General features: G+C 36.4%; 2 protein-coding genes across 2 annotated transcripts in view; one reads left to right on the forward strand and one right to left on the reverse strand.

The window, feature by feature from the left end:
• Positions 1-12,231, reverse strand: part of LOC112046818 (uncharacterized) — a 129,899-nt gene that overhangs the window by 38,539 nt on the left and 79,129 nt on the right. The window lies entirely within an intron of this gene.
• LOC112046809 (lysozyme-like) overlaps positions 485-12,231 on the forward strand; it is a 42,296-nt gene continuing 30,549 nt past the window's right edge. The window contains exons 1-3 of the mRNA XM_024083615.2: positions 485-533; positions 3,604-3,754; positions 11,029-11,117. Coding sequence (XP_023939383.1) covers positions 3,616-3,754; positions 11,029-11,117 — 228 coding nt within the window. The 5' untranslated portion in view covers positions 485-533; positions 3,604-3,615. The remainder of the gene's footprint in view (positions 534-3,603; positions 3,755-11,028; positions 11,118-12,231) is intronic.

Consider the following 12,231-nt stretch of genomic DNA (forward strand, 5'->3'; position numbering starts at 1 on the left):
CTACCCATACAATATGGGTATCAAAAGAAAGGTCGTGAAAAGACCATTACAAAAATATATTTATCATATCACGTTTATATTACTGTTTTAGCTTTTCAAATTGTCTGCTCTTGGTTATATTTCAGTCATATCAGGAGATGGACAGGAGATGCAGGCCATAGGCCTTTTGTAGGGACATCCAAACATCACGATTCTGAGCCAACTGCATCCAGCGAGTCCCTGCGACTTGCTTGATATCGTCAATCCACCTGGTGATAGGTCCACTAACACTGCGTCTTCTAGTTTGGGGTCGCCATTCTAGTACTTTGGGACCCCAATGTCCATCGGCTCTTGGAACTGCCCGTTGTCACGTGTCCCGCCCATTGTTACTTGGTAATAACAAACCAAAATTTAAAAAAAAAACATGTTAGGAATAATAAAACACGAATAGTGGAACTCCCCCTTAAGCCACGCAATGCGTAAATAGATAATGCGTGTGATCCTCTGCACAGAGGACGTCAGTTGCATTTGTGTCCCGGTCACAGCCCGCTAAGGTAATTTGTACTACCAATTTGTCTTGCTACTTGTCTAATATGTGTAAACGAATAATTCTTGATAAGCTTGAATAATTATCTCTAATGTATAAAATTCTCGTGTCGCGGTGCTTGTTCCAAAATGGGTGGACCGATTTTTATGACATTTTGTGTTCATATCCGGTAGATCTGAAAAATCGGCCAACATTTCATACCACTAAATGATCATGATGAAAGGGTGGTCCATCCCAAAATGTTTATAAGGCAAAACAACGTTTGTTGGGTTGGCTATTATTATAATAAGGCCTATTAGTAATCTACACTTCAATTTATTTCTGTGCTAAAATCCAGATACATGCCTAAATACCTAAACTAACTATAAAAAATTCTCCGATCAATCTTTCAGGGCGTAAGAAATAAAAAACTCTCATACAAACTTTACCGTTTATATTAGTATAGTTATAGAATTCTTAATATTTTTTGTATAAAATCTTCGAAGGATAATTTCTTAGAAAGCGAAACTTTACGAGATGTAGTTTCATGGTCGCCCAGATTATTTTATTTAGCTTAGATACTTTTTTTAGAATCACAATACCTACTGTTCGATTCTTTATAAATAGGAAGAACTTTTAATTTAATTTCTAATATGTTTAATATATCAACCAATCACCCAGACAATTTTGATGAACTATGTTAGTAAAATTTAATGAAAAGGTCAATGATGATGAAAATTTCGATTGGTACTTGTGCATCCAAAAAATCATTAAGAAATGTTATTGTGTACTTTTAAAAGATTATGTTTTTTTTTTATATAAGAATATTTGCCATATTTTTTTATAATATGACCAATATTCCCGTGCCCCTCTAACTAGTCGGGAAAGACTGTGCAAGGAGTGGGTACTACAGTAGACCAACGGGACGAGGATCGAACCACCACCCCTTGGTGATGAGTCCAACCGCACTTACCGTTTAGCTATTGAGGCTTTAAGTCTATTTAATAAACGAACCTAAAAAAGAAATTGTTATAACCGTTTGTGAATAAGTTGGTAACTGGTAGCTTTGTAAGTAGATGTAAACAATTACACTAAGTAACCGAATTCCCTGTTTCCACTTCGACGCCATTGTGCGAAATTATAATTACATAACATAATTGGGACTTGCTGAAATTTCCCTTATATAAATGCAAACCAAATAAATATACTAATTTGTTTTGTATAATTTCATACCTACAAAATTATTTGAATTCCGAATTTGAAATGTTTGTGTAGTATTGAATAACAAGTATTTTAATAATTTATTATTTATTAACCTTATTGATTTATTTTCTTACTAGCGGATGCCCGCGACTTCGCGTGGAATTCAGTTTTTCACAAATCCTGCGAGAATCATGGATTTTACCGGGATGAAAAGTAACCTATTCATAGCCAAAGTAGAATTTGCTGAAAACTGGCCTCATGAGATCTCCTTATATTTTCTAATTTTTGGCCAATTTTCAACTTTGAATCGTTTGAATTTTTTGGTCCCGAGTTTGTAAGGAGACTGGATATTTCCTTTAGAATAACTAAAATTTATATCAACTAAAAACATAACTAGTATTCAGAAGCTAAATTTCTAAAGCGAAAAAAGAAATGATTGAAAGCTTATCTGAATACGCTATTAGTGAAATATATTTGTTTATTTTAGCTTACGTGAGTTGATGGATCGACTACTTAATGTTGGTTGACATCGTTCTTAAAAACGTAATATTGCTTTGGTTAAAAGATTGATTCCTGATGGAATTTCGTTATATTTTCCTTACTGGGAAAACTTTTAGTAAGTAATTGCTTGTCAAATGCATCTCGACTTTCAATTAAGAATAATAATTGTTTAAGAGAGGCTGTTTGTGCGTCAGCTTTAACCTTTTTATTTTGTCTGGTTGTTTACATATAAAAAAAATATATGTAATCAACCACACAACATAGAAAAAGAATTTGTTGAGTTGGTTACACATATTTTTTTATATTAAGGGGTCTCATTTTTTCATTTGCACCAGGGGCCTTGGTTACCTAGCTACGGCTCTGTCGGGAGCTAATTTTACATTATAGTGGACTTCGACCGCCCTTAGACCTCTTTAATTACCGCGACTTCGTCCAGCCCTTACAGTAGTATCGTTGTAAAACTAAAGTAATTTCTCCTGTTTTCCCTCCCAATATTTCCCTTCACTGCTCTGCTCCTATTGGTTGTAGCGTGATGAAAAGTATACTATAAGCTGCTCCGGAGTATGAAGAATAATTTTACTAAGTTTCATTAAAGTCCGTCGAGTAGTTTTTGTTTCTATAACGAACATAAAGACACAAAAATTTTACTGATAACATTTTTGGCATCAGTATCTTTAATCTAATCTAAATCACTAATCACCCCCTGATGGTTATTTTGGAAATATACAGAATTGCAGATTCTCTTTTTTTTATTTACCTGATGGTATGTGATGATGCAGTCTAAGATGGAAGCGGGATAACTTGTTAGGAGGAGGATGAAAATCCCCACCCCTTTCGGTTTCTACACGGCATCGTACCGGAACGCTAAATCGCTTGGCGGTACGTCTTTGCCGGTAAGGTGGTAACTAGCCACGGCCGAAGCCTCCCACCAGCCAGACTTGGACAAATTAAGAAAATCTCAATCTGCCCAGCCAGGGATCGAACCCAGGACCTCTGTTCTGTAAATCCACCGCGCAAACCACTGCGCCACGGAGGCCGTCAAAACGGTCTACAGACCTCTGTACAGATTAATTATAAGTATAGAAGCTAATAAGAGCCGTGATAGCGGAGTGGATATGACCTTTGCCTCTGATTCCGGAGGGTGTGGGTTCGAATCCGGTCCGGGGCATGCACCTCCAACTTTTCAGTTGTGTGCATTTTAAGAAATTAAATATCACGTGTCTCTCAATCGGTGAAGGAAAACATCGTGAGGAACCTGCATACCAGAGAATTATCTTAATTCTCTGCGTGTGTGAAGTCTGCCAATCCGCATTGGGCCAGCGTGGTGGAGCTCAGCAGTGAGCCGAATATGGGTTGATGACGACGATAGAAGCTAATTGTAATCTTTTTCATAGAACATCTCCAACATGCGTTGCCAACTGTTTCTGCTGTGGCTCGCGCTGTCTCTGCTGCACAGCTCCCACGGTCACGCCAGAACGTTCACTCGCTGCCAGCTGATGCGGGAACTGCTTCGGTACAACTTCTCGAGAACAACTGTGCCTTACTGTAAGTATTGGTAAGGTAGAAAAGCAGGTGACAATCATTAATCATACATCCATTTGTCAGTTCATGATTCTACCATGATCATGATTATAATTTGACTAATATTCTAAAGGCGAAAGTTTATGTGTGTGTGTGTTTGTGTAAGTATGTTTGTTCCTTTTTTGCACTGCGGCTACTGAAGGTAATGGTAATAGATTTTACTCTGGATTAACACATAGGTTACTTTTTGTCCCGGAAAAATCCATGGTTCCCGCGGGATTTGCGAAAATTTTACTTCCACGCGCAGGAAGCCGCGGGCTTCCACTAGTCTATACTAATATTATAAAGAGGTAAAGTTTGTAAGTTTGTAACAATTTTTTGAAATGGGGTAATCTTCGGAACTACTGGACGGATTTTAAAAATTCTTTCACCAGTAGAATGCTACGTTATCGGGGAGTGCTATAGGCTATATTTTATATTTCTATCATATATAACTACTGAGATATCGCGGGTTTTCTCTTACAGGTCAGACCGAAATACTTACTTATTCGCATGCGCTGCCTCAACCATTGCGCATAACTGAAATAAATGTATGGAGGCTTTTTGAACCTTTAAAAGTTCTACAAAAAAGTCCGCGACACCATATATCTATCTTTTATATTTTAGCAGATATAGTACCTTTAGTACTTTAATAAATTATTTAAATTTTAAACTAAGGTTTACGTCATTATTTACACAACTAAACTTAAATCCTTATCAAAATAAATGATTTAATAATCACAAGGATATTATAGAGATAAGATTTGCCCTTTACAGTATGTTAATTAGTTATATAGTTTCGGAGATAATACAAAATTTCTGAAAGTCGCAGAAATGCCGCTATATGACGCCCCGCGGTTTCAATTACGTGGTTCCCGTTCCCGTATGAATATGAGAACCAAACATAGCCTATGACACTCGCAAATAATGTAGCTTTCTATTGATAAAAGAATTTTCCAAATCGGTCCAGTAGATCCAGAGATTACCCCCGACAACCATACAAACTTTACCTCTTTATAGTATTAGCATAGAAGTCGCTTGGGAAATTATAGTCTTTTGGTCATTGCACCACGCACAAAAGGCTGGACCAATTTTGCTGAGGGTAGGGATAGGATAGAGGTAGGGAAGGGGTAGGATAGAGGTAGGGTAGGGGTAATTTAGGGAAAGTGTAGGGTAGGGTAGGGTAGGGTACGGATAAGGTAGGGGTAGTGTAGGGTAGGGGCAAGGTAGAGGTAGGGGAAGGATATGGAACGTATAGGGTAGGGGAGGAGTAGGATAGGAGTAGGGTACGGGTAGGGTAGGGCTAGGGTAGGGATAAGGTAGGGCTAGGGAAGGGTTAGGGTTAGCGGTACGGTCGGAGTAAGGTAGGGGTAGGGTAGGGGTAGATTAGTTGTAGGGTAGGATAGGGTATGGATAGAATACGGGTAGGGTTAGGGTAGGGTAAGGTGGGGGGAAGGAAGGGTAAGCATTAGCGGTAGGGTAGGAGTAAGGTAGGGGTGGGGTAGGGTAGGGTAGGGTAGGGTTGGGTAGGTTTACGAGCAGGGTAAGGTAGAGGTAGAGAAGTTTACATCAATTTTTACGCGGACGAAGTCGCGGGCGTCCGCTAGTCTTTTATAAAAGGACGAAGGTAATAATGGATAGCTAGTGAGCTATCACAATAATAAACTTTTATTTTAAACTAGCTGACGCCGCGTGGTTTCACCCGCGTGGTTCCCGTTCCCGTAGGAATACCGGAATAATATATAACCTATAGCCTTTCTCGATAAATGGGCTTTCTAACACTGAAAGATTTTTCCAAATCGGACCAGTAGTTTTTGAGATTAGCATTAGTAGCGTTCAACCAAGCATACAAACAAACTCTTCAGCTCTATAATATTAGTATAGATGAGAATAATATTTCACTAAACTCATAGGAATTCTTTTGGTTCAACTTTACTTTACTTTACTTTACATTTGGTGACATAAAAACATGAAAAACAATGCATGGTTATTGAAATAGAAATCCAAATAAGAAAAGAAATCACAGAAAAAAGCACAAGAAAAAGTATCCAATTTTCATTTACAAATCCGGAGAAAGCAAAATGGATGTCGTCAGACGTTCAGGTAAAGAAAACAACGTAGTTAAAGTGAAATGGTGCCTGACCGAGCTAACCGCGGCGAATGGCCAAATTTAAGGGACTTAATTCTCATTAGAACTTATGGCCCGAAGAAAAAGAAGGTCAAATAAAGAATCCTGAAAAACATTGGCGGGGACAATATCGTTTGGAAAGAATTGCTTAGTTAAATGATGGTATTACTTCGAATATTTTATTCGCCTGCAAGATACGATAAATATAGTGTTGATTCACTGATTTATCTTGATTTCATTGAGTCTGATGCTGATAAAGCTACAGTTGTTAACTAGCCAAGGCTGAAGCCTTCCTCCTAGGTACTCCTACTACCTAAGTCAGGCTATGAAGTAATGACCTTCTGTTTCATCTAAGAAATTTTCTTAAACAGTCTGTGCCTCAGTGGATTCCAGTCATTATCATTACCATCATCATCAAGGTGCTCATTAATGAGATTAAAATATTATCACCCTAAGCCCGCCAACCCTCAGGAAGAAGGTCTCGCCTCAAACTTTTAAAATACGCTGACAATAATGATGATGACGTAACGCTACCAATGGTGTAAGTACTCGAACTACTCAAAATACTATTCCAAACTAAAACATTTAAAGAACATTTAAAGTCTTATTTCATCATCATAATCATTAACAGCCGATGGACATCGACTGCTGGACATAAGCCTCTTGCATAGACTTCCAAAGACCGCTACCCTACCATCCGGCTGTTATCTGCAACCCGCTTGATGTTTTAATACTTTCGTATCGTCCATGGCACTTTTACTGCCTCTTGTATTTCAGTACAACACAGAAATTATTAACTACTAGCGGACGCCTGCGACTTCGTCCGCGTGGATTTCTGTTTTTCACACATCCCGCGGGGACCATGGATTTTTGCGGGATGAAAAGTATGGCTATGTAATAATCCAGAGTAAAATCTATTTTCATTCCAAATTTCAGCCAAATCGCTTCAATAGCCGCAGCGTAAAAGAGGAACAAACATACTTACACACAAACTTTCGCCTTTATAATATTAGTGTGATTAAATCCCAAGCTATTGAGAATTGCCAGTTTCACACTTACGAGGCGTCATGGATACGCTTTCTACTAACAAGGCTCAGATCCCCGAAGTGCAAGCGGTGCCAACGGAAGCTGTCTGTTACGACAGAAGCATTAGCGATCTCAGAGCTAATACCTAGAGAGCGTATCAGCTTAATTAGGTGCATGATAAATGCATATCAAGTTACACTTCATAGATACTGTTTAGCTATACAATCAATAGATTTTAGACGCGTTAGGCTTAGTGCACTGCGATTAAACGCGCGTTTAGTTGTATATCTGGAAACACCTAATCTAATTCTTCTTTAATTAACCCCGGACGCAAAAAGAGGGATGTCTGTCTGTCTGTCATGGCACCCGAACAGATGAAGTGATTTCAATTTAATTTTTTTTTATTAAAGGTGACTTATTTACGAGTGTTGTTAGACATGTTTGATGAAAATCGGCTGAGCCGTTTAAAAGTTGCGGGGGGTGAAAGTGGGGAAGAATAACCGAATGTCTGCAAATATACATTTCAAAAGAAAGCGCACTGAAAGAGCATATTGATGACTTGATCGAGAGTGTAGTTAACAATTTCATGACCTTCGTCTCGTCGTGTCTTCCAAAATTTTCAATTTTAGAGGTAAAGAATGTTGTGTTGTAGGGTAATCTCTAGATCTGCATAATCTTATTTTAAAAAATTCTTTTACTGCTAGAAAGCTATGTTATTTGTTAGTGTCATAGGCTATATTTTATCGCCGTTAAACTACGTGGGTGAAACCGTGGGGCGTCAGCTTGTATACAATAAAAGCGCACGCAAACCGTAATATGCTACGTTTATATCGTATTTTGTCTCACATAATATTCCATAGTAGGTAATATATTATTTTAATCATATTTTAAAGATATTTTTTTTTAATTTCGTTATTGAAGTTTTTTAAATATGAGAGTAGATAAAAGTAATAATGATTATTTTACCTAAAATATGCCTTTTAATGCCTTTTGCCTAAAAATATATGTGTTCTTTTGTTATTTTCTTTTTTGTGCAATAAAGTTATTATAAATAAAATAAAATATACATATGTACATTAATAATATGTACAGTATAACTTAGCAAATTGGAGAAACTTGGAACTTAACTTCACTGGGTAAATGTGGTGTGACCCGAAATCAAGTGGGCGGAGCTAGGATTGTTAGTATATCATATCTTAAAATTAATGATCCCAGAAATGTTATAGCGAAACTAAATGTGCTGTAAGGCAATACTATACGTACTTCGAACATTTAACATGATTTAATTAGAAATACGTCTATTCTCTCCTCAAACTAAGTTTAGATGTAAATTGGAGCTAATTTAGCCTAATATGATGTATAAGTTATTGATGAGTATTTGAAATTAAAGTTCGATTTTAACACGTGATGACGGCACCTAGAGCACTATACAGCAGCAGCAAGAGTATGAACCATGAAAGCAAATATGAAAATGAAAAAATCTTAAAAAGACTGCATAATTTTAAAATACGGTCAAGTTTCGGAGTATATTGGCAACAAACAAAGAACCACAACAAAAAACATTTTTCTTCAATAATGGACAATGGTATAAAATTATTTCAAGAAAACAAACCATCAAATATTGTTTACAGCTTAGCTTTACTTGTGAAAATTATAAGGAAAATATATATAAGCCCTTCTTTTCAACCGTAGAAAAACGGAGAGAAAGTGTACATTTTTTTCATTCAACGTGTACATTTTTTTGTTATGTATGAACATGCTTAACTTTTTACTAAGTTGTCCGATTTGGATATTTTGTTTTTAATTAAAAAAGATATATTTCGAATTAGGTCCCATATACATTTGGAAAAAGAATTCTATGAAAGGGTAGGAAAACAGAGGATGATTGATTGTATACCCATTAATTGTAAAGTAAAACAACGCATAACTGTTTAAAGTTTAGTCCAATTTTGATAATTCTTGTCATTAGTTGTTAAATAATAATTAGTCGCAAAGACTACGTTAGCCATGAGTTCGTCGACAGCCCAACGGTAATTAAACCGATACCCTTTTTGTGTTGAGTCCGGCCCTTAGCCTTTGAGCTATTGACGCTTAAAAGCATCCAAAGGAATATGAACTATCAATCAATACTCCTGCCAGGGGCGTAGCTACCGCCGTATCAGCCGTATCAGCCGCCGAGACTTACCACTCGTATATAGCCCCCCCCCCTCCCCCCCCCCCAACTCATTTTGATACAAGGCCTCTCCAAGGAAAGCTACGCCACTGACTCCTGCCATCTTCGATCACCTGGCGCCCATTCATAATATCATTGAACTGAGCAGATCTAAAACATCGAGACCCGCTTTTGATTTAGGGCCGTATCAATTTGAATTAATTCGGATTAGAGCCGCGTCCCTTTACAGTGTCAATTAAACCCGAGCGCTAACAATTTTAAACTTAAATGGAAGAGGCTCTCAAAATGTTTTGTCATTTGAATCATGCCCCTTTTTATGCAAATTAGAGATCTCTAAGTTCGCCGTGAACGCTTATTAAGGTCGACAATTCATTCGGTTTCCTCTCTTAATATTGTTATAAGAATTAGGTATTTTAAAGTCTCTGAATTAAATTTGCCTTAACAAGGAGAACTTATTTCGTTTATACTTTGCGAAGTCTTTACAGAACAAATTTAGGAAGCCGCGTGAACGAATAGTTAACTTAAAATAATTGTTAATACCAAGAAGGTTGCCAGAGATCTTATTTTTTTAATTAATTGAGTAACTAAGAAGTTTTCCCACCAGATGGTAAGTGGAAACCTTCTCTTCACAACACAGGAACTACAAGGAGCACATCCTACCAGTGACACCCAGTGACAATCAATCATACAATGTCGAGGCTAAGAAAGGTCTAAACAAATCACTCTTTAATAAAGATTACTTGGACGTCATATTATTTAGTTATTCATTATTCGGTTCGAGATATACGAGTAGCTTATTTTAATTACATCTTACACATTTAATACATTCGTGTAGTTTAAACCTAAACAGTATGTAATTTTTCATCCCACAATCCTTTCCCAAGCTTTTCTTTTTCTCCGCACCATAAATTCTAATGAGAATGAAATCCCCTGTTTCACAATTCGCTGCGGTAAGCGGTAGCCGGTCAGGCTCGATTTCACTTTAACTACGCTGTTTTCTTTACCTAAACGTCTGCCAACCATCTATTTAGTCGTCTTCCGAATTTGTCGACGAAAATTGGATCGCTTCTCAGCCCTCCATGTTTGCCTATTAATTAAATTCAAAGGTTATTCATAAGATAATGTTGTCGTCTGAGATAGGGTTACGTACGAGTACTCTGATTTTAATTAACACTTGATTAAAACAAAACAGGACTCAGCCTCAAATTACGAGTATTGTAGCCCCCGGCCTAGTTCGCCGAATGATTGAATATTATGATTCCGAGAAAACAGGCGAACATCCCGCTTTATTAGCATTTCTTATTTGTTCCACAAAACTCTCTCTATCTATCTATCCTTTTCGTGTTTTCTACATTTTCTTATTATCGTCGATTTCCGTTGCTGTATTAGTATAAGAGGATATAGATGACAGAAAACGCCTGGAAGTACTGCTGCAAAGCTCATTACTGCCTCTAAATGGTTTTGATATGTGCCGGTCTGTTGGATATGATTGGGAATGAAATTAAAGGCAAGATGTCTTAGATTAACGGGAGAGATTGCATTGTATTGTATTGTAAATTGCCTTGCATGCCTTGCACTGAACTTACATACAACTTACAAGTATAAAACAACATATAAGGTACAAATTTATTAAAGTTTAACTTCACTAAAGACCTACTTAACTTTATAAGCATTCGTAACTTGTCCATGTAGATAAATAGCCATACAGAATATTTCCGGTTCATCGTCATCTCCTTTCCCTTATCCCACTTAAGTGGGGTCGGAAAAATATGTCAATCTTTTCCATTCGTCTCAATTACTCGTCAACTCATTATCCACTTTCTTTACACATATGTCCTTTTTCACACACTATTATATTACTCGTTTGTTTAAATTATTTTGTAGTATATTCTAAAGAAATATCTAGGTGTTAACCTTGAGTGTTTGTTGTAGGGGTTTGTCTGATCGAGCATGCCAGCGGAAGAACAACGGAGAAAGTAACCAATCATAACAACTCGTACACCAGCTTCGGTCTTTTCCAGGTATTATTTGAATAATATTATTTAAATTTCGAATGCTCAAGTTTTAAAAAGGTCTAATTAAGACCGCAGTCTCGTGATAATCATAATCATAAAAATAGGATTACAGGATCATTGCATTTTTGTTCATTTCCAAAAGAGGATCCCTGTACGTGATTCCTAGGATGATCCTAGTGGGTAAGATACCCGGAAAACATGCACCAAGAAGACAGCGGAAATAAATAATTATAGACAATGTCGAGAAGTGGACTTAGCTGACACATAACTTGAAATATTTCAAAAGACTGGAAAAGCTTTATCCACCCGATGTTAATGGTTATTTGAAATATGCCTAATTTTATAGGTTTCTTTGTTATTAGTTATTATTATTATTTATTATTTATTAAACATTGATGTAGTATAATCCTCTCTGATTCTACATCATTGTTATTAAGATTTCTTCTACCATAAACAACAGTACAACGATAAAGGAAACAAACGATATCGAACTTCTACAAACATAACGCAATCTTTTTCACAATTTTCTTCATAAAATTAATAATATATATTTGAATATTAACATTCTAATTCCATAACTGGTACCCTCAAAATAAATTAGCTTTTGTTGTAGAATTTTCCTCATTTCCTTATACGTTGAAAATTAATATAAATACCCAAGCTACGCGACATTTTAAAATAATATGTCGTTATTAAAATATGAGAACATGCCGCAGTTTATAAAACATTGCAGTCTCCCAGCGGGCCTAATTACGCTTTCGTAAACATAATTTTATTATTATGTTATGCTTGTAGGATATCGCTTACCAAATTTGTTACCCTTATATTAATAACCTTAAAATGTTGAATAACTTCCATATTAAGGATTGCTTTACATTTTTCTGTAGAGTTATTACGAACTTTGTCCTTTATCGTCTTTTTGTGTAATTTTTTCTGTCTTTATATTGAGTTTTTACGCATAAAGATTTGAAAAAAAATGTTAATAATTTTTTTCAAATATTTATGCGTGGCTTTTAGTGGAGATAAACTTTCGCTAAAATATGTACCTTGGAGGTACCTATGTGCTTTCAACTGATTAGTCTAAAGGCGATGCCAACATAATAAAGCTTAAATAGAGCTT

The sequence above is a fragment of the Bicyclus anynana genome, chromosome 2 (genome assembly GCF_947172395.1).
Source record: "Bicyclus anynana chromosome 2, ilBicAnyn1.1, whole genome shotgun sequence".
Classification (NCBI taxonomy): Eukaryota; Metazoa; Arthropoda; class Insecta; order Lepidoptera; family Nymphalidae; genus Bicyclus; species Bicyclus anynana.